The sequence below is a fragment of the Carassius gibelio genome, chromosome B17 (genome assembly GCF_023724105.1).
Source record: "Carassius gibelio isolate Cgi1373 ecotype wild population from Czech Republic chromosome B17, carGib1.2-hapl.c, whole genome shotgun sequence".
Lineage (NCBI taxonomy): Eukaryota > Metazoa > Chordata > Actinopteri > Cypriniformes > Cyprinidae > Carassius > Carassius gibelio.
This window is the reverse complement of record NC_068412.1, coordinates 2542796-2565358: the sequence shown is the minus strand read 5'-3', so window position 1 is coordinate 2565358 and position 22563 is coordinate 2542796. Positions and strand designations below refer to the sequence as shown.

Genomic DNA, 22563 nt, shown 5'->3' with positions numbered 1-22563 from the left:
TTTCCTGTGTTCTGCAAAAAAAAGCAGCAATTTTTTTTTTTATTGTTTGTCAAAAAGCAAAAAAAAGCAGCAATTTTTTTTTTATTGTTTGTCAAAAACAAAGGAATAAAATGCACGATTAAATTGACAGACAACTGAATCACACTTTTAGCATTTGATTTGAACAATATGAAGAGAATAGTGAGATCTTAGGGACACAAAATAACTCTAATCTTATTAGCATACATTAAAAAAGTCTCGGAAAAGATGTATTTATTCATCAAAGTCAAATTATTTTTAGGTAACAATGGTAAATGTTTTTTTCCCTCTGACAGATGGTTGTCAGCCTCTAGCTGTAAAGTGATTAAAGCGTTCCCATAGCTGCTTTATCATGTGACAGGTTATCTGGGCAACCCTCTATACCTCAGTTCAATACAGAGATGATGACTAGGAACTGGAATTGATTAAAGAAAATTTTCCTATTCTTCCTACAAAACAGCTTTATGTGATAATTAACAGTGTTCTTAAACTATATCTCCCATAAATTTGATCTCCTTCCATTTTCTAAAAGCATTTCTTCGTCTATTTTTAGCAGAATACTTTCAGCTGATGCTTCATTTACCTCACTGTTGGCTAGTCTTCTACATACTGCATCCATTTAAAAGACAAAAAAAAAAAGAAGCTAATTCAGCTGATGAAACGGTCACCTTTAAGAGTCTGCTGTGTTAGTGGCTGTCGTTAACATTTTCCTCTACTGTGGTGTGAAGGTTATGTCCTTTACGGTTGTTTCCCAGCTGTCTCTTTGCCTGATGCCTGAGTTTCAGTTCTTCTCTGAAGTCATAGTCGATGAGGCCTTGGTTCTCCTCGCAAAGCTTACTGTAGGCGTCTGCTAAAGCCCTGAATTCAGAAATAGAGATCTCTGTGGGCCGCAGTGTGGGATCCACATCAGCACTGCGCAGCAACTCTTCCGTCAGTTCTTGACGCTGAGACTCTGGGAAAAGCATCCTGCAAGCAAAGAAGAAAAAAAAAACAGTCATCACACGCTGACACAATGAGTTAACGTACAAAACTTGAGAAGTGGCATGGAAGTGACGTTATATGGTCTGTGCGGATGTTTGCTTCGCGCTTGTCAAATTAGAAAAGCAGCGACACACACAGTTTATGTTGCTGGTGAAATTACAGATGTTCTCCCTCACATTCATCACTTCACTGACACGAACTGTCGAGCTCCTGAAGGGCCAGCTTCCTGCGGCATTGAGCTCCAACCTGCCCCAACACACCCGAGTGGACGTTTCTTGTAATCCTGAACCCCATTGATTCCCTTTTCATTTCATCGGGGATTAATTAAGGTTAGAGCTGATCTCTGGAGGACAGTAGCCTTTAGGAGCGGGACTGGAATAATTTCAATGTATGTATTTAATGTTTTGCAGGATAAACACTCAACACCAAAAGGTACACAAACAGTACAAGCAATTGTGCGTACTGTGTTTTGTATCTCTGTATCCACCCTGACTAAAATCCATGAGAAAAGAGCTAAAGAGAGAGGAGTTTGTTTACAGAATGCCAGGGAAATGCTTACTCAAGCCCTCTGCGGCAGTGCTTCCTCCGGAACTGGAAGGTGTTCTTGACAATCCTCTCGACCAGCTTGAAGGGCTGCTGGATCTGGGGCTGAGCCAGCGGAGTGAAGTGCACCACCCCCACATCCACCTACGTAGACCGCGGGGTGACGAGATGAAAACACACACACACACACATACACACAACAGTGTTATAGTCAGACCTGGAGACCATTTTCACAAGCTACTCCCACTCGAGTGAGGGGGAGAAACGGAATGGAAACTAGCGCAGAGATATAGAGTGAAGGAAAGCCGAGGGTTGGGAGAGGAGGCGGTGGGTGATGCTGCACGATGACAAGCCAGTTCCGGTTGCTACAGTAACACCTGTTTGAAGGACCATCAAAACAAGCCTCTTCAAATGTGAATAGTAAGTCTCATGTTACACTGTTGCTTCCTAAATGTTCTTATATCCACAGCCTAGTGATGATGTAGGGGATGCTTCAGCGTCTATCTCGCCTGGTTCGCCGATCAGCAGTAAAGGACGGTGCTTCTTTTCATTATGCAAAATCGACACAAACGTCTGCTGTGCCCAGGCTAAAAACTGTTTCTCTCGTGTGAATTGTAGCAGGAAACATAATTTTAGTAAATCCAGAACCTGTAGCACAACAAATTGTTTATCTGTATTAATCCATAGTATAGATTCTGATTTGTAATCGATTAAGTAAAGCACAACGCGTAACAGCTAGGGGGAATAATAAAATAAAATAATATAGTAGAAGTAATTTTCCTTAAATTATGGAAATGTGCTGGAATGCCCCCTGAATGGAGACGGGATGAAGATAACGGAGATACGGATGAAAATGTAATTAGTTAGGTGATAAAGAGAAAATGAATCATTGATTTGTCAGACACATTGATTTGTCAGCTGCATGCCTTACTGTGATTTAACATGTTGCAGTCATGCAGGACTCTTGGCTTCACTTCGGCTACATTCTTCCACTTGGGCTCATTTTAAATAAATTACGAGCAGGATACAAGGCTTCGAGCCCTCATGATGTTTAGGGCTACAAAACAGCAATACACTGGAGATGACAGAGAAGGAAAGAATGTGACGAGAGCTTTCAGAAAGCATTGACTCATCTGCCTCAGCTATGCAGAAGGAGATCCAACATTCAAGGAATCAATTTGGCCGCCTGTCATTTACCCAGCTTGGGATGCTGGTTTTAAAATGAGACACTTCATCCCTTCCCTCAGCGAAGGCGTCGGAAATTTTGACCAGGTAGATTCAAGTCCCTACACTTAAGCAATATTAAATATTTACAGCTCAGGGTTTACAAGCAACTGCACAGAGTTATGTATGAATATACACAAACTATCTTTCCTGTAATATAGCCCCTCCCCCTTTCAGCATCACTACGCTATATATTTACCCCGTACTGATTGTATAGCTTGCCTTGTTTGCACCTAAGTGCAAGTGCCCCCTAATACAAAGGGTGTGAAATTTCATTTGTCATTTCTAATAGAGAATGATCAAACTGAGGTGGCAGTCCCTCAGGGCTATCTGAGCAACCATTATTTCCTTTACATAACTGCCAGTGAAACAATGGAGTATGCAGCTGAAAATGCATACAGTGAGGGGAAAGGAGAAAATAGTCCTGCAATGAGTAGGGATACATTAATCATGACAGCACTTTCAAAAGACAACCACTCTTACTTCAGCTCAGATAAGGAAGCGGAAAGAGAGAATGTAACCAGCGCAGGCTGACAGGGCTTTTGCCAGGGAGGCTTGTTTTTACTGTAGGAATGGCTCGTCCTACGCTTCATGAACAGCCCAAGGCATTGATGGGAACCAAAGAAACTACTGATGTGCTTTGAGAATCAGATATGAATTGATATTCATGGAAACTCTCTCCAGCCTATATGAGACTAGAGGCTTCGAAGGTGTCTGGCTGAAGACACAAGGCATAAAGGGTAAGCAAGTTAGGAGGGCTAAATGAACAGTGGCCCTATGTTTGAGCACTTTGCGAATGCAATATCAGTGAAAAGCATTCCTATTTTATTGAACAGTAAAGTCAGAAGAAAAAGCCCAGAGGCAATAAATCAAGGTAGTGAGGAAACCCATGCACTTCCCTCTTGCACAGCAGAGAGTAATTTCCATTTATTATCATGAATTTAAACTGCCATTTCTGTAGCAGTGGCGTTAAGACCATTTTGACATCTGCATTACAGGCAAACAGCTACAGCAGGGTATAATGAAATGTTTCCATCAGCAACTGTGAATAACAAATGGATCTCATCCTAAACAATAAAAAGCACACGGGCAAATAGAGAGAAAAACCCACCCCCACCCCATACCTCAAGAAATGACAATTTCGATGTTCATCTCAGGCCTTTGCGCAATAGCTAGAGGTGATAAAATCAAGGCACCATGCATATAATTGCTTTCCGTGCCTTCACACGTCAGTTCCCAACACACACGTTCCCTCTGTACATGTTAGCAGTACCACTTACACACGGTTTACACATTTTCATTATTTATTTTACAGCACAATCCCAACAGCAACAAAGTGAGGACACACAAACCAGCATTTTAAACCCTGCTAGTGCCTAAATGCATTAAAATGAAGATCATCACCACTAAATACAAGAGTATACGACTACACCTTCAGCTTGACCGGTGTAAAGGTACTGATTTTGACTTACAGCTTCAATATTGATCATTTTTAGTTTTTACAGACAGACAGACACATTCAGGTTTGTCCTTCTTTGCCCTCTTTGTCATTTCTAAAGCAATGCCATATAGCCACTCCCACCCTGCAGCGAGGAGAGGACGGATGGAGGACGGCAGGGGTGGGGGGTGTAGGGGTTTATAGGGGCAGCAGCTGTCAGTTCATCCTCCTGCAGAGTCAATGTTCCTGCTCAGTGGCTAGTCATATTATGATTAGGGTGATGGCCATGTCATTGCCACTTTAGTGAAACTCCTTTAAAAGCAGGTGAAAGGGCCAGCCCTTAGTCCACCATCCAATGAGACCACTACCCATGTGCATGTGCTCTGAGAAACAACAACAACAACAAAAAACATACTTATAAATATTACACAGACATACATATATACAAACATACATGCATGTGTGTGTGTGTGTATGAATGCATACAACTATTGTCTAAATATCTGCCTCTGCAAAAATGACTTAATGCTTCTCTAATAAATGTATTTGCATTTCATGATGTTTCAAAACATTTTAGGGATATCTCGTTAATTTTTTTTTATTTTTAACTGGAAAACAAAGATGCTTTTTCCCCCCCGTTAAATTTATATATTTCAAATCCAAAAAATTCACACTATGCAGCTTATATCAGCTTATAAATAGCACTCATATATAAGAATTAGATATTCAAATGTAATGTGTTAAACATTTACTTCTCTGAGAGAAAAATCGGGATTCATGAAAGCAACCAAAATCGACGTTAAATCGAATCAAAAAGCTTTGGACATTAGAACATAGACGGCTCTTAAATCTGCTGTGAGAGGATATGGAGAAAACAACAGAGACTTTCATGCGCGTGAAGTTGAGAGATCGCTGCTGCGTGACGTAGACCATCATTCGTGCGGCTTTGAAAACAGCATCGTCGCTCCATCTCTGATGTCCTCTAATATACCGCTACTGCTGAAGACACGGATGACATGAACGGATCGCCAGCGTCACGACTAATGCCGTTTATACTCTGTTTTTGTATTTAGCAGTGTGTGTACGTCTCTCTGTGTGTGTGTGTGCTCGGAAACCTGACGCGTCTCTGCACCAGCCGAGGTAAGGACAGGATTTCTGCATTCCGCTCCGTATTAGAAATGATCCGTTCAGCCTCCACTATGACTCATAACATAAAAGATTTCGATTATTGCCTTGGTAGAAACAAAGGAAAAAGAAAACGTGCTGACAAGTTGTGTGCTTGTGTGTCTGAAACAATACTTTATTTCCTTTACCTGACCATACGGAAAACAGAATCAGACTGCAGTTATAAGACATGGCAACAATGCGTGCATGTTCTGTCACTAAGACCTCAGTTCTCCAGCGGAGATGTGGGTATGAGGCACGAACCTCATCATCCTGTGTGCACACTTCTCTTTGTTCCCAGTGCGCTGGGGAGGAGGAGGACACACATTTAATTCTCTCACTTATTTCCTCAGGCAGGCGGCGGTGCTGAGGAGTCTCTGCTGTCGCAGTTGCAGCCGAAGGAGAGGGGACTAGGCAAGCTGGTGTGAATGTTGGCCGAGTTAAGGAACGTGGCAGGATGGCGTCCACGGGCACGCAGATCTTCGCCTTCGTGCTGGCATTGCTAGGCATCCTAGGTGCCACGGTGGCCACGTTACTGCCTAACTGGAAGGTGAGCGCGGATGTTGGCTCCAACATCATCACTGCCATCTCACAGATGCAGGGGCTGTGGATGGACTGCACCTGGTACAGCACTGGCATGTTTAGCTGTACCCTAAAATACTCTGTGCTGGCGCTGCCCGCATACCTCCAGACGGCACGCACCACCATGGTGCTCTCCTGTGTGCTGGCAGCGCTGGGATTGTGTTTGGCCTCCGTGGGTTTAAAGTGCACTCGCTGGGGTGGGGGACGGCGTGCTAAACGTCACGCTGCCATGGCCGCCGGCACCTGCTTTCTGGCCTCTGGCTTTCTCTGCCTTGTTCCTGCCTCCTGGTACACAAATGAGGTTATTGTCAGTTTCCTGGATGCCAACGTGCCAGAAAGCAACAAGTTCGAGCCAGGCGGTGCCGTCTACGTAGCGTTCATCTCATCTGGTTTCCTTTTCGTGGGTGGATCCATTTTCTGTCTGTCCTGCCCGGGGAAGCGACACGGCCACCAGGATTTGGTACTTCTCCCTCCGGACAAACTCCTCCTGCAGCAGCAGCAGCAACTGCTGCAACAACAGCAGCAGCAGGACCAGCTCCAGCACCAGTACTGCTCTCTCTCCCCGCTGGACAACAAGACTGGCTACAGCCTGCAGGACTATGTATAGGGGACCGGTAGTTCTGGAGAAAGACAAGTGCGATGCACTGCCACTCGACCTCTTGGCTCTCGTGATTACAACATGAAAGGGAGAGAGGTACCACAACTTTAAAGAATTTCCCTTGTCGTTTTCGTCTCTCCCCTTTTTAAGATCAGCAAGCACAAAACAGTGGAAGTATTCTCTCAAGCGAAGTCTACGAACAGACGGATGGTGAATACTGAAGGACGAGTGGCAGCAACGCTGCAGTAGTGACAGCTAAAGCAGTGTGCAAGACAGACGATAAATAAATGCACATATCCAGCATCCTAGTAAATCGTATTAAAGTGTTCCTCTGGGAACAGATTAGCAACAAGGGAATGTTTCTGCTACTTCAAATCCCACCCCCCCTTCCCAAAGATCTGAACTCTGAAGCAATCGTTTAGCTGCTAACAATCGTTTGGTAACCTCTGATAAAATAAGATGGCAATATGTCTCAAAGAGGCAACAGCATGGGAGAGCCCTTGTTTGGGAGATTCTTTGCTTTTCTTTCTATTTGAGTAATTTGTGTTAATGAAATAATTATTTTGGTAGCTGATAGGATGATTGATATTCTGCCTAAGCATGCTTTCTGGAGCCTGTGCATAATGCAGTGGAATGCCTGATGTAGACTGAATTGTAGCCATATAGCCTGTGCCTAAAGAGCTGTAGTACATAAACCGCTGAAACTGTTTGGAGAGAAGTAGGAGGAGAGAGTGAATAGGGGTTGCTGGGTCAGATATGGCTGAGAGGAGACTGCCCCTTCTTGCGTCAAATGGAAGATGTAATGTTGTGCTGATCAACACTTTCACATTTTGCCCCAGACAAAAGCACGCTGCCTTGAGCTCAGGCCATGCTGTTTGCCGCTCTATCACGCACACACTCATTGTGCTGCATGTGTGCTTTTTACTCATGCTGCTACTCTCACTGCCATGGAAACGGGATTCTACACCCAAATACTTGTATTGTCTAGGGTCATGTTTCTCTGCACACTAGGATAGTGGACCTGTCTGTGACAAGCTGGAGGCTGTAATAAATCACTCCAGCCAACAGCAGAGGATCGGTGTCTAGAGACAACGTCTCTGCAACAACCCTTCTCTCAGATGGGAGGGTCCGTACCCTGCTGACCACCTCCGAGCTTGAGAATATGATCAGCAGACAATGTAAGTGCAGCAGATTTGTTTAACAGACATAACATCAACAAAGATAAGATTGAGTTTCAGTAACTGGCAGTTTTTATGGAAGCATGTGGAACCTGATAAGGTTGCAAGTGGCTTGGGTCCATTCTCACAGGAAGTAGATCTCTGCCAAATGATTTTACTTTTTTGCTAAATTTTAATAAGCAATCACATTCGTCTAAAAATGCATCAGCTGTGACATCTGCTGAAAGATTGTCACCTACAAGGGGCTCTTTTCGTCATCTTACAGGAATATTGCCGGTTACTCATGGCCATCATCTGTGGCATGCTGTCGATTATGAGAAAAAACATTTTGTCATAATTTACTCACCCTCACTCACCCTCCTGAGTTTGAACAGAATTTGGAACCTGTATTAAGTCAGGAACTGTTTGGATACCAAAATTCTTTAAAAGAACTTCTTTTGCAATTCAAAAAGTACACACAAGTTTGGAACCTTAAAGGGGTCATATGACGTCACTAAAAAAAACATTATTTTGTGTACTTGGTGTGTGTTGCAATGTTTATGTGGTTCAAAAGCACATTATTTTCCATATTAGTGTTGCTCCTCTTTCCGAAACGAGTAGATTTTTACAAAGCTCATCATTCTGAAAAGCGTGCTGTGCTCTGATTGGTCAGCTGTCTAGTGCATTGTGATTGGCCGAATTCCTCAAGCGTGTTAGAAATTTTCCGCCCCTTACCAGGTTCAAGAAACTTTCATGCATAAAATGTGCTGCATACACTCGAATATTTGGGTTATACTGTTCTGGAATAGTGTTGTAAATAAAACTTAACTACTGATACGGTCCTCTTTTGGAAGACCAAACAAAGTAGTTTGGCTTTTGCAACAAAGTAGCGTCTCCATGACACGGCGGCGGTGGCAACAAAACTACAGCGGGTATATAAGTTTTGCCTTCTTTCTTTGCGTATACATTTGGATAGTATGATGCAAATCTTCCTACACAGTGATGTAGATATGTGGGGGCTTGTCTGAACTAGGCGTTTTTTGGAAGGTGTGGCTGAGCATTCACTATTATAAAGAATATCTCTTTGGGTTTGAGACTTTAATCTTTGTGACTTTACGAATCTTCTGTACGCACAAACAGCTTTTAAATCTCCAAAGACGGAGGAAAACATGAAATCACATCATATGACCCCTTTAAATTATGAAAAAAAAAAAAGAGTTCATTTTTGGGTGAACAATCCCTTTAAATGCATTTCCATTTTACTTGCTTGCCACTGATGCAATTTTAGATTAACTTAATTTAGTACATTTTTGTCTCTTTTAAACAGACAACATGTCACATACTGGCCATAGAGATTTAACTTTTTATTTAAGTAGGGGAAACTTCATACTCTACCTCCCTCAGTGCTCTCCATCCTGTTCTTCCTGAGCGCTTACGGATGTTGCCTCTGACAGCCAGAACAGTTGCATGACGTGCAAATTTGCCAATGCATGTATAGACAAACACCCCCTCATTAGCATGCGCCCTCCCCTGCATATATAACTTGTGCCAAAAGTGGAGTAAGTGTGTGTTGTGCTTGGACGCAGCCATGCGTTTCTATGCTGCTGAAGGGAGGAATGCAATTTCAGTGTTGTTCTGCTCTGGCAAAAAGCTTTGGCAGTGATGGATAGCACAGCACATTCTTCCTCTCAAGCAGATTCCCATAGGCGAGCAGATGGCTGGGCCCGGCACGCCCCCTGCAGGCGGCGGCGGGCTTGCTGCGTGAGCACAGCCAGGTTTTGTGCTGCCCCTCTAGGGCAGATTACGCCCTCCTCAGCAGACCATGCCAGCTTCTGGACAATAACGACTGCCCATGCACCATTACTGAATGCAATAAGCACTCCTCCTACCCTCCAAAAGTAACGTTGCACTGAAATGTTACAATTGTGAATGTGCCAAACTCATGACTCATGACTACTTTGAAAATGTATGTACAGGTGTACTGTTCTGTTTGCCAAAAGCAAGATGATTTAAAGTTTTGAAAGACTGTCATCTGTACTGGGACATAATTTATAAATATGAAGTTTATCAACTTAAATAACTAATATTAAATTCCAAAGCACAGTAATTCTTAGATAACAAGCAGTTCAAGTTCACTAGGACAGGCTTTAAAGGACTGAGATGATTTTTAAATTGTGCTTTGGGATTTCATATTCATCAAAGTTCTGTAAAGATTGCATTTATTATTATTCATTTACTGAGAGCACTGTTCAACACCCAAGCATGTTCACAGCAAATCTTCTTCATAAGAAGACACACATTTACACCTTTTATTGTGTAACCACATTCGAAAGCAATTTATTTTTTGTTAGCTTAACATGGTAAAAGATACACTGAAATGAAGATGATTATCTGTAGATAGTATTACCAGAAGAGGTTTTGTAATTATAAAGACAAACTATTCATATATTGTTATGGTGCAGCTTGTTTATTAGCACTCTATGGAAAGAAAAAATAACGTTTCATATGATCCAGACGAAACAAACAGGCCCTTGTTTTTGTTCAGTGGCTAATATCATTATTTCTCGTTGGGTAAATGCAGCTTATATCTTGGTGGATGCTTCTGCACCTTCTTAATTTTGCAGAGGATACTGTTCAAATATTTCTGTACTGTTCTCTCAATGTGCTTGTGCAAGTAGTTATATTTTTATTAATAAAAATTGTTGTGAGCAGTATGTTCTTAAAAACAGTCTTTTTTCATTAATTTGTGCTGTATTGTTTATTTGAGATCGACACTTCATTAATAAATGGCAAATATTTGAATAGAACAGGCTGTAAAAATATGCATTACATATTCGTTCCTCAGTTCCATTTACTGTATACTTAGTTAACATTAAAAATGCATAAATAAAATCAGCATTCATTTATTTCCTAGAAGATCACTGAAAGAGAAGTACTGTAAATCAATATCATTATCAGGTGTGTGTTTAAACATTTTACCCAATTGGTTTCAAAGGATGTTGCATTTAAATTACAAAGTACATTTGTATACACCATATTAGTATTTGTCTTTAAAATGCATATGAATTTTGCATAGACTATTTTATATACAGTGTTTAAATGATTTACTATCCATAATTAATTAATGTATGCAGTGATCATAGTGGTAAGTTATAGTCCATTAAGTGTAAGAATGATTTTCTGCCATCAAAGTAAGCTTGGTTCTTTAGGTGAATTTTTTAGGCCATCTTATTATGGCTCATTACATAAACATGGTGATGAGAACACCCCAACTACCCTTACCATTATTACATTAAACGATGGCAAAATAGTGCATTACCAGCAACACCAGCTAAACTGATTAAAACTGAAGTGTCATACTTCATTGGTCATCAAAACTCCAACAGTAATGGTGAGCCAAGTCCATAGATCGCCAGTCAGTCAGTACTAGCACCCCTCATCGCAAACATTTTTATTATTTTATTTTAAAAGCAGCGTGTTATTTTTGTAGTATGAGCAATGTGGAAGATATAATAAGATTGTCAGACACTGTGGTTGACCTTGCCCTGCTGGAAACACTCCTGGGTCTGTACACACACTCAGTACCGTGAGCACAATGAAATGATGATACTGCTCTTGTTTGGTGCATTGTGAGCTGCTGAGAAAGGCAGTATAGAATGCCAAGACAGAGCCTGCATGAAAACAACTTTTCTTTAGTTTAGTTTTTTTGGTTTTCAAAGGTGTAAATAAAAAGATTACTGGAGTATGCTTTGGAGAATACTATTTCAGTCTGTCAACTTTAAAATTACACATTTAACTGAATGTGTTGCTTGTAATTTGTGAAAAATCTACTAGCAAATTCAGAGTGAAATTTAAAGGTAAATCCTACGCCAAATTTCTTTCTGAGTAGGTCTTAAGGAACAAAACTTTCAGCAGACTTAGACTTAATGAAGTTAATTCAAACATCACACAAAGGGGAGAATAATATTGTTAAATAAATATGTGTGAGGAGCTTCGGCAAAAGTAGTACTGTTGTAATAGGTAGAATAACAGCAGATCATTACAGTGGACTTAGAACCAAACATTTGCAAGAGCTCTTAGATATCTTAATTGAAAACTACTAATCAACTTTGGTCAAAATCCAAATCATTTAATAATAAAATGGGATATTTTTAGATGTGAAATCATAATATACTGAGAGTAAGGCTGTGGGCTTTCTGAGACATTGAAATAACCTTCCCTTATTCCTGATACCTCATTTGACCCCATTTATTAAAATGGAGCAATCCCTATACTAAATTTGACCCCATTATTCACTCTGTGAGGTTTCATTTTCTGTGATGGTCCCATGGTGCTACAGTCAATGGAGAAAAAGAATTTAATGATCCTTAAAATGGACATAAAAGACAAAAGCGACTGGCCTTGCTATGTATGGGTGGTTGAAATGACACCTTTTTATGTCCAGGATATCGTTTCAAAAAAGCCCTCTTTTTTTATGAAATAAGAAAATAATGTCCGAACAGTGCTGTTGCAGAAAAGCAAGTCTCTACTGTATTATATTATGATTATTTTTATAACATTGTGTGATCCAAAACCATTTGCTGCAACATTCAAAAATGATTTAAATATACTAATAATAGTAATTCTTTGTAGTAAAAGTTGACATGTATTGCATTTTTTGTTGTTACTGAAGCATTATAAGAACTGAAATAAGATGTGTAATTTAATGACTTTTCCAGTCTTTCGTGAGTCTTTTATTTTAAAAATACTCCTTTTATAGTTAAAGACAAAACTGCAGCTGTCATATACTATAAATCCCCAAAGACCATATGTGTCCAAAACTATCATTTTTAATATCTTCTTTATGCTTTTTTCCTACACATTTTGATGATGAAATGTAATCCATCCACATGTGAAGCTGTGTAGGATCATCTCCTCAGAGATCGTAGAGGAACGGAGGTGCCATTGCGTCCATTACTCTTAATACCCAGACAAACATCTGCTTGAGGTATGCTTCACTCTCTCTACAGATCAATCTCTGTCATGAGCTCATCCTCAAGCTGTCTCCCTCTTACTCATACTTTCTATCCTCTGTGTGTGGGAAGGACACTGCAGTAGCAGCTGGCTCCATGTCTGCCTCCGTACATGCGTCAGCTCAAGGGACGGCGGCCCATCCCCGTGCTCGTGAAACACATGGGGAGAAGGGGAGGTGGGGGGTCGCTACTGAACCACTTTTGCATCTGATGATGAAGAGATGATCATTGTATTCATGCAGTCATTCTAAGGACTGCAATTATTCTGTCTAACAGCAGCATTTTACAGGAGACACAATGTGGGCGATTGACACAAGTTCATCTGATTGTATTGCAGCTGAATCAGACAAACATGCTTTAAATGAGAACTTTTGTTTAAATATGTCACAGTTCAACATCTCCTATAGCAGTCACTGCTTGAGCAAGTGATGGTGTTGAAGCCTTGCTATGCACCTGGTGGGGGGTGTCAAGTGCGATCCATGAGCGATCAAGCCTGAGGACATACAAAGCATAACCAATCACCGTGGACACAAGCCTTCAAGGACAACCATAGTCACTCAATGTGACAGAACAAGGTGCCTTGCAGCGTCCACACAAGACTGCCAGACATTTAAAAAAAGCCACATATAAAAAAATAAAAAAACACCCCTAGTGGCATGCCAATATCAGCTAATGCTCGTGATTATAAATAGAACAACTCAGTCCTGTTCTAAATGCTGCAGCTAATTCTCTCTGACCTTACAGAGGGGTTCTGCAGGGAAATGAAACGTGGCAAATCTAATAATGCAAGCCACAGTGTGAATGTAGTGCAGAGCAATTCACGACTGTTCTCTAAATACAGTGAATGAGCTACTGCTAATTACCAGCTGCACAATATTCAGTTCTCTAATCCAGTTAATTTGACAAGAGCATAACAGGAGGCTGTGCATTATACACCATGTGGGGCAAGATACTCCCAGTCGCATCTTCTCTCTAAACCTTCAATAAATCCTATTAACTCTTCACAGTGTTCATGTACTGTGATCTCCAGACCAATTCACACACACAGATTTTTTTACTGGGACTGTGCATTGGTTGACGGAGATAAAAAACTATATTCTGCCATAAAAAAAACATCAACAATGTCTACGGGGCATGTACCATGAGGCTGGAAGAAACAAACCTTGGTTTATAGGATTGGTTTCAAATTGACAAAACCAAACCAGTCCAATTAGGCTCATACAGTTACTTTAAACCTTATATATCGAGTCTTATTTATATTACATATTTCATCATATTACATATCTACATATATATTCATAATTAAACTGAGGTTGATATGAATTGTTAAACTGTAATTGCCAATGTGTCAGGAACCAGGTATAATTAAACAAATTATATAAAAATGATTTTAGAGTTGATTCTTTTTCAAATTCTAATTATTTTACTGGTAATTGACCTTTCATTTGGATCAAGAGAACCTGGGGAGTGACTTAATTAGTACTGAGATGTATCGCTTTTCTCTTACTGCCGATTAGTCTAAATTGCCAATTGGTTATAAGTAATCTAACATATTTAAAATTTCTGGAAAACCTCATCCAAGTTAACCACTTACTGAATATTCTGACAAATCAGAATAATTTGCAAGGCATAAAAATGGATGTACAAGATCAACAAATATAAGATTTACTGGGGTAATGCAGTATTGGTGCATAGGGGCAAGTTGCCGATCCATCAGCTTGCCTAAAACCTAGACTATTCTTATTGTTAATCCCAGAGAAACTACATCATTCTGATACCAGGTTGACTTTAACAGCAGTATGCAGACTCAACAGCAAATTCAATGACGACACACACACACAACTAATGCTGATTTCAAAAGATGCGAGCAGTCCTCTAGGGTAAGCTTCTTCAACACAGATGGCATTCATACCACCAAAGCTCTGTACAGCAAATAAACTGGCAAAGGCAAATTTGCAGTAATAAAATCTTGAACTAATATCAAAGAGAATGCATTGCTTTTAATGTAAGCATAAAAGAACACATACATATCTATCTGTCCCTATAGCCAACAAGCTGTGTAAACTAAATTTTTAAAAAACATTTCGGAAGAGTCTTCTGGGTGGTTATAAGGGCACTGCTAGATAGTACTGCATGGTGGTTGATCACTGGCCCATCAAAAGATTTGATTCCCAAAATATGACTCAGGTCTTTTCATCAATCCAAGTCCAATTTTATTTTATTATTATTTATTAAATATAATAAAATTGATAAATATCATTCTATAAAGTTTTCTAAGACCTCTTTAGACCTCAACAAGCCACACAATTTGTTGTGGTTCATATCCACAGGACAAACTGTGAGAAGAGAAACACGCTGAAGCTGTGAGCAACAGTAATGGTCAATCTTAATTAGTCACTAGAACATTAACTGCATGTTAAGTCATACTCAAAATACAAACAAGATAAGCAGTTATTTCTCATTTAACCCCGATTATTATTCTGCCTTTCCACAATATTAATCTTCCTGACATCAGACACCTGAAGACAAACACCAGTGATGATTAAATATTATACAGATAAAGGCCTAAAGGTGAATTCCCCTCATTAAATTAGATTTTCCATCATCACACAGTTTGAATTTAGTTTTTTTGGTAAAACTGAAAGGAATGCATTGGATGGAGAAAGGTCCTCTGAGTACTCATCCCTCATATATCGTACAAGTGTTAGCCTATGTTTTTTCAAAGAGCGCAGTTAAGCTTTTTCTCAGGGGTATGTCTACAGTACATCATCACTCTTGTACAATTTTTCAGTAACTTCTTGTGAGAAACCTCATGAAGTATCATATACTTCTTTCATCAGTTGTGTAAAAGCCTTGGTGTGCAATGAAATAATCATCCATGCCATTTAATCCAAGAGAATGTGCAATTCGTCCCACTTTCCTTTCTTCTCTTCTTCGTTCTAAAGCACTCTGGCTGGATAAAATATTTACAGACAAGAGAACTTTGTGCGTAAGGTACATTCTTTTATAGGACCCTCTTATCCACAAACCCCTGGCATTCCCCAAAACTCAAAAATCCAGTGGAGTAAAGAAGCAAGGCAAAAAATTTCAAACAGACTCTTTTTCCTTACTGTACAAAAGAACAGCGTACCAAATGCCCTGTGGGCATTATTACACACAAAGCGTCGCCATCTCTGATTCCATATCTAAGACAACATTGACTCTGTGCTCTTCTAATGAGCTAACACCCACATCCTTCTACATGAGCAGTCAAATAAAGAGAGATACAGAAACATAAATGGCAGAAGAAAGGGACTTACGCTAGGTTTTGGAACAAAGGCACATCCTGGGATGGTGAAACAGTTTTTGACAGTGCAGAGATACTGAGCCATGACAGACAGACGGCTGCGTTGACGGCTTCCTGTGCTGGCTGTTAACCTCTAGAAATTAAAGAGAGGACAAAGACAAGTTTTTCTTCCCAACTATTTCAATCAAAACAACAACAACAAAAAAAAAAACACTCAAATACTTTTGATTAATGTTGTTCTAGTTTTTTTTTTCTTTCTTTCTTTTTTTTTTTACAGAAAACTCTTTACTTCATATTATTCTTTGCATGGTACCCAGCTACCTAGAATTCTTACAAACCAAAAAATAAAAAAATAATTTTATTTTTAATTTTATTAAAAAATATTTTGTATTTGCTACAGTGTGCCAAAACTGCTAAAAAATGCTATAAAATAAACTGATTTTAGCTTGTTCGTCCACAGTTGTAAAACTGCAAGACAGAAAATAACAACTGAAAGTCTGAAATCTGATTGTTAACAGAGCAGAGGTAGAATGTTCAGAGGGAACACCTATATTCACTCATTAAATCTAATAACATTTATTTTTCCTGTAAATTTAAGAGCTCTTTTTAAAGATCTTATTACAGTTACTGGGCATATAAAACATAATTTCTTGCATAGTGTGTAACATAAAATCTTTGATAAATGCATATTTGAGATTTAGAGGTTGTTAATTCTGGTTTGCAGGCCGTGTCACATTATGGAAAAAAATTGATTGGTTTTTTTCTGCTTTAGAGCGTTCCAATTTTAGAGAATCAAGCTCCATGCTGTTGAAAAACTTCTCTGAGTAGATCTGAGATGTCATATTTGGCATGGGATTTAATATGTCTTGAGAGAGAGCCTGAAAGTGTGCATCTTTCATGCCAATTTCAAGCTGCATGACGACAACATAAATATAAAATGACAATTTTAATCTGCTGTTCTTTTAGGAGTTTTGTGTAAATGTCCTCTTTGCATGTGAAATGAACAATGTTTTGTTGCAAACCTGAAAAGCCTAAATTTAATTGTGTCTAAATTGGCACTATTCATAAAAGAGTAGGAGACAAAAGTAACTGGATGACCTACTACTAGGCTACTTCTGGCCACATTCTGCTGTCAGATCAGAAAACAAGTAAACATCCAGTCAACACTTTACTAGTGTTAAACACGTTACTGACCATTTCCTTGTATTGTGCCTGATATATCTCGACTACTGTGTGTACCCGCAAATACATATGAACTAGATAAAATGACTAGCAACATGGACACTATATTCTCTAATACATTAGCAGCTGTTGCCCCCATCAAACTGAAAAAGGTCATAGAAAAACATACTGTGCCAATGTACAACAGTATTACCCACTCGCTCAAGAAAGTAACTCATATTCTTCAGCGAAAATGGAGAAAACAGTGAAAACTAACTTGGAAGTTTTTAGAACTGCGTGGAAAAACAGTATTCCCAGCTATAGACAGGCTCTAAAAACTGCCAGGGCTGAGCATATCCACAAACTCATTGAAAATAACCAAAACAATCCAAGGTTTTTTTTTATCTTAGTGGCTAGATTAGTAAATAACTAGACACTATCCAATCTAAATATCCCCTCACAGTTTAATAGTAATGACTTTGTGAATTCCTTCACTGACAAAATAGATAACATCAGAAATACAATAACAAATGTAGATTCTACAGCGTCTAATACTTCAGTTTCATCCATCGCACCCAGAGATAAAATGCAGTGCTTTACAACTATAGGACAGGAAGAGCTAAATAAACTTATCACTGTACCTAAACAAACAACATATTTATTAGATCCTGTACCCAGTAAATTACTGAAAGAGTTGTTACCTGTAGCAGAAGAACCGCTTCTTATTAAGAAGCCACAACTAGATCCTAGTGAACTGTCAAATTATAGGCCCATTTCAAATCTTCCTTTTATGTCTAAAATTTTGGAAAAAGTTGTGTCTGCTCAACTGTCTGATCACTGCCACTTTGTTTATTTAAATGGGGAGTCATCTCATTTATCACCAGTAAAATATGGAGTGCCTCAAGGATCCGTCCTAGGTCCTCTGCTATTTTCAATATACATGTTGCCCCATGGTAATATTATTTGAAAATACAGGATTAGTTTCCACAATCATGCTGATGATACTCAACTATATATCTCAACAAGACCAGAGGAAACTTCAAAATTATCTAAGCTAAATGTAAATAATTTTAAAGATTGGATAACCAATAATTTCCTCCTATTTAATTCGGGTAAGACAGAGATATTACTTATTGGACTTGGATATTGAATCTCGAAGATTACAGTTGGAACTAGATGGATGTCTAACATCTGGGTGTTATATTAGACAGCAACTTGTCTTTTGAAAAATCATATTTCCCATGTTACAAAAACTGCATTCTTCCATCTTAGAAAAATTGCCAAGCTACAAAACATTACCGGTTTCTAATTCAGAAAAGCTGGTTCATGCATACATGACCTCTAGACTGGACTATTGTAACGCACTTCTAGGTGGTTGTCCTGCTTCATCAATAAACAAGCTACAGGTTGTCCAAAATGCAGAGTCCTTACCAGGTCAAGAAAATATGATCATTTTACCCCAATTTTACAGTCTCTGCACTGGCTACCTATTAAGTTCCTTATCAGTTACAAAATATTATTACTTACCTATAAGGCCCTAAATGGTTTAACCCCTGCATACCCAACTAGCCTTCTACCAACGTTTAAATCCATCATGCTCCCTAAGGTCACAAAACTCTGAACTTTTGGTAGTACCTAGGATAACAAAGTCTGCTAAAGGAGGTAGAGCTTTTTCGAATTTGGCTCCCAAACTCTGGAATAGTTTATTACGCTCTATCTGTTTCTCTGTTTTTCCTGTGGTAACTAGGATTTACACAAGCTTTAGTCTGGATCCAGAAAACCCTACTAAATATTGTATCAACTTTCTGTAAAGTTGCTTTGCAACGATTTGTATCATAAAAAGTGCTATAAAATACTTGAATTGAATTATCCTATCAGGCCATGGAAGTGGCAGTGAAGTGACATATCTGACACTGGTAGCTCACATGACATTTACATGATGAATGTAGTACATCAATATTTCCCTTCCATTCATTCAACATGCATTCATACTATATGCAAAGTACTTTGCTCTGTAAATGTTTTGTTTTAGTTTTTTTCTCCCAAAAGAAGCTCTTCTCCAGCATGCATGAGATTTTAGATTTAGAAGAATTATAGCACATTTAAATATCTGTAAAACAGTACTCTATGTTGGCTTTGTCTAGGCAACATTATAATTGATCGTTAAGAAAGTGTGTACAGTGTGTTTTCATAGTACAGAATATGAGGAACATAAACTAAAACGGAAAAGAGAAAATAAGGTGTTACTAGTTAGTCTATGTTTGACTACAAGCAACAAAACTCCTGTTGGAAAGCAACTACATTTGTAGACCTTACTTCTTTAAAACAAACTTACTTCAGCCACCTCTTTTTGGAAGGTCAGTGTAAGCCTTGTACGTCCAAACATAAAGCACCCAGTTCTGTTCGACATCTGTTCCAGCCACTTTATAATGAGAGGAGTTGACACACTAAAGGGCAGATTTCCAATGATGTGCAGGTTGGGGGGTACTGAAATACAAACACACATATTCATAAAGAACCTTTAATGCTCTTTACGGACGCACATATAACAAGAGAGTACACAAATGATGCCAAACAGCATCAGGCAGCTGACCTTTGTTAAGATGGCCCTTGATCACCCAGAAAAGGCTGAATAAAGTACATTCAGGTAAATTGTCTTAAGCTTGTTTGTTTGTGAATAAGACTGTGGCTGCAATAGGTGTTAAACAGAGGGGCAAGGTTTGGGGTGTTCTGGGTGTAATGCTTTGCCAGGCCATTTGCTGCTGTGTCAGATAAGAACATTTTGTAAAACCGAATTCTAGGAGGAACTGGCAACCAACACAAAGACATGAACAAAGGTGTGAAACGAGAGCTTGGAGATTAATTAATTTACATAATTTGGACATGTTCAGGAGGAAAACATAAAGAGGCTTATTTTCTCTAATGATTTATTATTTCAAATAAGAATATTTTTAATTAGACTTGTCCAACAAATTATTTGAACATTTAATATGTACAAAACAGCATCCACCGTAAAAATGGCACCCCTGGTAATTATAACCAATCAAATAAATACATTTGAAATAAATAAATAAATATTCACTGTCTTAAAAAATGTGTCTTGAAATTATTGACAACCCTAGAAACAATTAGAAATAAAAATCTAAGAAAAGGTGTGTTTTCATGTTCTCCTGGGACATTGGCAAACATATTGGCTCAAGTGCCTACAGTTTGCCAAGTGTAACTGGTCCCATTCAAAGTTATCTATACAAAGGTAAGTTGAACAATGTATTGAATTCAGAGGTGCCAATAATTAATCAGAAAAATAAGTCTTTATTTAACTCAAAATATCCACCAAAGAGGATAAACAGCAAAGACATTTTTCCTAAGTGTGTTGTGCTCGTATTTGCCGAGGGTGAAATAACATAAATCGTTCCATAGTGAAGTACTAGCTATTTTTTTAACTGTGTTTGAGATCACTTTTAATGTTTACCATCTTCCCATGTCTTAGCAGTGTGGGCTGGGAACCCTTTTTCCAGTCTGTATGTGAGAATATCTCCATGTACTATCCTCATTTTTCCAGGAGCAGCCTCAGACAAGAGCTGAACAAACAAAAGAAGACACAAATACTTCAATATACATGCTTACTCAGCCTAATTATATGATATAAAATTAGAAACAGACAAACACACAAACACATACATAAAAAAGTATTCTGTTCCAGATTCATACCACATTATTATATTTTTTTTTAAATCTTATGTAAATGTTCTTTCTGTTGTCATGTCATATGCTGTATGAATGCACCAAGAGCTCCTAAAAAATATAAATAAATACAAATTCCTTGTGTGTTTATAACACACTTGGCAAATAAAGCTAAAGCTAATTCTGACAAAAAAAAAATATAGCATACGAGAATTTACAAGTGCCTTGGTGGAAGACTCAAGTAACATCTCACAGCAAGAATTGTCTAATCTTTCTCAGTCCATTAAGATGAGATGCACTGTAGAACTAAAAGCAGCTGGTGGTCACACTACACACTTACGGTTTCTTTTGATATTGAGCCCTGCTCTGTTCAGGTACTCATTATTCCATTTGTCAAACATCTGTGAAATTTTTTGAGTTTATTTATCAACTGTTAAATAATTTTATGCTCATACAAATAATTTCACATAGTAGATTCTAAGGGATGTCTCTTGGTAAATGCTCACCAAGGCTCACAATATTTTGAAATATTATTACAAATTAGAAATAAAAATAGCTATTATAGATATAGTTATTAAAAAAATAATAATAATAATAATAAAACCTATAGTGTTTATTGGATATCAGCCACTACTAACTAAAAACCTTTGCTTTAGTGTAAAGCATCTGTCATTATAAAGTACCTGGTAGACTAATATAGGTGAAGTTGCATTCAGTATTTTTATGCACCATATTTCTTTTTTTTCTTTTTTAAACCACTACCGATACCAATATTTAACAATTTAATGGTTAGTGTGATTCCACAATTTTACATACATTCCTTTAAAATTCACAAAATAATAATTTGAAAACAGAAAAAATACAATATGAATTGATTAGCCGGTTTATAGTAAGTGGAATAAACACTTTTGCTTGCCAGTCTAGCAGCTATCGGTCAATGTCAATAATCTCAAAATAGTCTAATATTTGAAATGGCCAATTTATCACTCAATAGAAAACATGGATTTATTTGTTTACCTGTAATCCTGGAATAAAGCGTGTGTCCTTCTCCACCACTAGTAAGTCTGCTGCTCCAGCTTTCAGAATAGACCTGGTGAGGCCCCCAGGTCCAGGTCCCACCTCACACACATGCGCATCCTTCAGGTTTCCCGCCTGCCGGACAATCTTATCTGAAATTCACAAGCATTTTGTTTAAAGTTGCTGTTTACATTCTGCACCCACACACTACACAAACACACATAAACAGTGTGCAACTTCATTGAAATCTATTTAGTCTTGTTAACACATTTTGAGAGGGAGTGAACAACAGTTGGACTGACCTGTGAGTCTCAGGTCTAGGAGGAAGTTCTGAGAAAGCTGTTTCTCTGCTCTCAGATTATATAGTTTGATAATCTCCTTTATGGTAGGCAGAGGGGGTAACCGAAAACAGGACAGTTTCTGTGCAGCTGCCATCTCCCTTCAGTTAAAATGACAGCTGAAAAACAGAAGTGCCTTTCAAGTACTTGTCTGCTTAAAATATTGCTGTTTACTTATAAAATATCCAAGATTTTCAGTGTAATAACACTTCTTAATGCCTCAGTACAAAGACACATTTTCAATACATACTCTACGGAAGAAAAACAATTTCCTCAGTCATAAAACATTTGATCAGAGAGTTTGCAGTCCTGCAACAACACATCACACTCACGTCTATGTTATTTGTCAACTACCACCCA

General features: G+C 38.6%; 2 protein-coding genes across 4 annotated transcripts in view; one reads left to right on the top strand and one right to left on the bottom strand.

Moving 5' to 3' along the window:
- Positions 1 to 65: 65 nt before the first annotated feature.
- Positions 66 to 22563, bottom strand: part of tfb1m (transcription factor B1, mitochondrial) — a 23155-nt gene continuing 657 nt past the window's right edge. The window contains exons 2-8 of the mRNA XM_052579867.1: positions 22168 to 22322; positions 21866 to 22017; positions 20637 to 20745; positions 19500 to 19651; positions 16017 to 16136; positions 1559 to 1686; positions 66 to 984 (exon numbers count right to left, since the gene is read on the bottom strand). Of these exons, the coding sequence (XP_052435827.1) occupies positions 705 to 984; positions 1559 to 1686; positions 16017 to 16136; positions 19500 to 19651; positions 20637 to 20745; positions 21866 to 22017; positions 22168 to 22300 (1074 nt within the window). The 5' untranslated portion in view covers positions 22301 to 22322 and the 3' untranslated portion in view covers positions 66 to 704. The remainder of the gene's footprint in view (positions 985 to 1558; positions 1687 to 16016; positions 16137 to 19499; positions 19652 to 20636; positions 20746 to 21865; positions 22018 to 22167; positions 22323 to 22563) is intronic.
- LOC127975858 (claudin-20) lies at positions 1685 to 10431 on the top strand. 3 transcript variants are annotated; one of them, XM_052579881.1, is made up of 3 exons: positions 1685 to 1962; positions 4082 to 5344; positions 5722 to 10431. In XM_052579881.1, the coding sequence occupies exon 3, from the start codon at positions 5826 to 5828 to the stop codon at positions 6555 to 6557; it is 732 nt and encodes a 243-aa protein (XP_052435841.1). In that variant the 5' UTR covers positions 1685 to 1962; positions 4082 to 5344; positions 5722 to 5825; the 3' UTR covers positions 6558 to 10431. The 3 variants fall into 3 exon arrangements, with proteins under 3 accessions (XP_052435841.1, XP_052435840.1, XP_052435839.1); XM_052579880.1 differs by having other exon boundaries at positions 1685 to 5344; XM_052579879.1 differs by lacking the exon at positions 4082 to 5344 and having other exon boundaries at positions 1686 to 1962.

Coding starts and splice junctions, on each gene's coding strand:
- LOC127975858 (XM_052579881.1), top strand. CDS start 5,826: ATGGCGTCCACGGGCACGCAGATCTTCGCCTTCGTGCTGGCATTGCTA.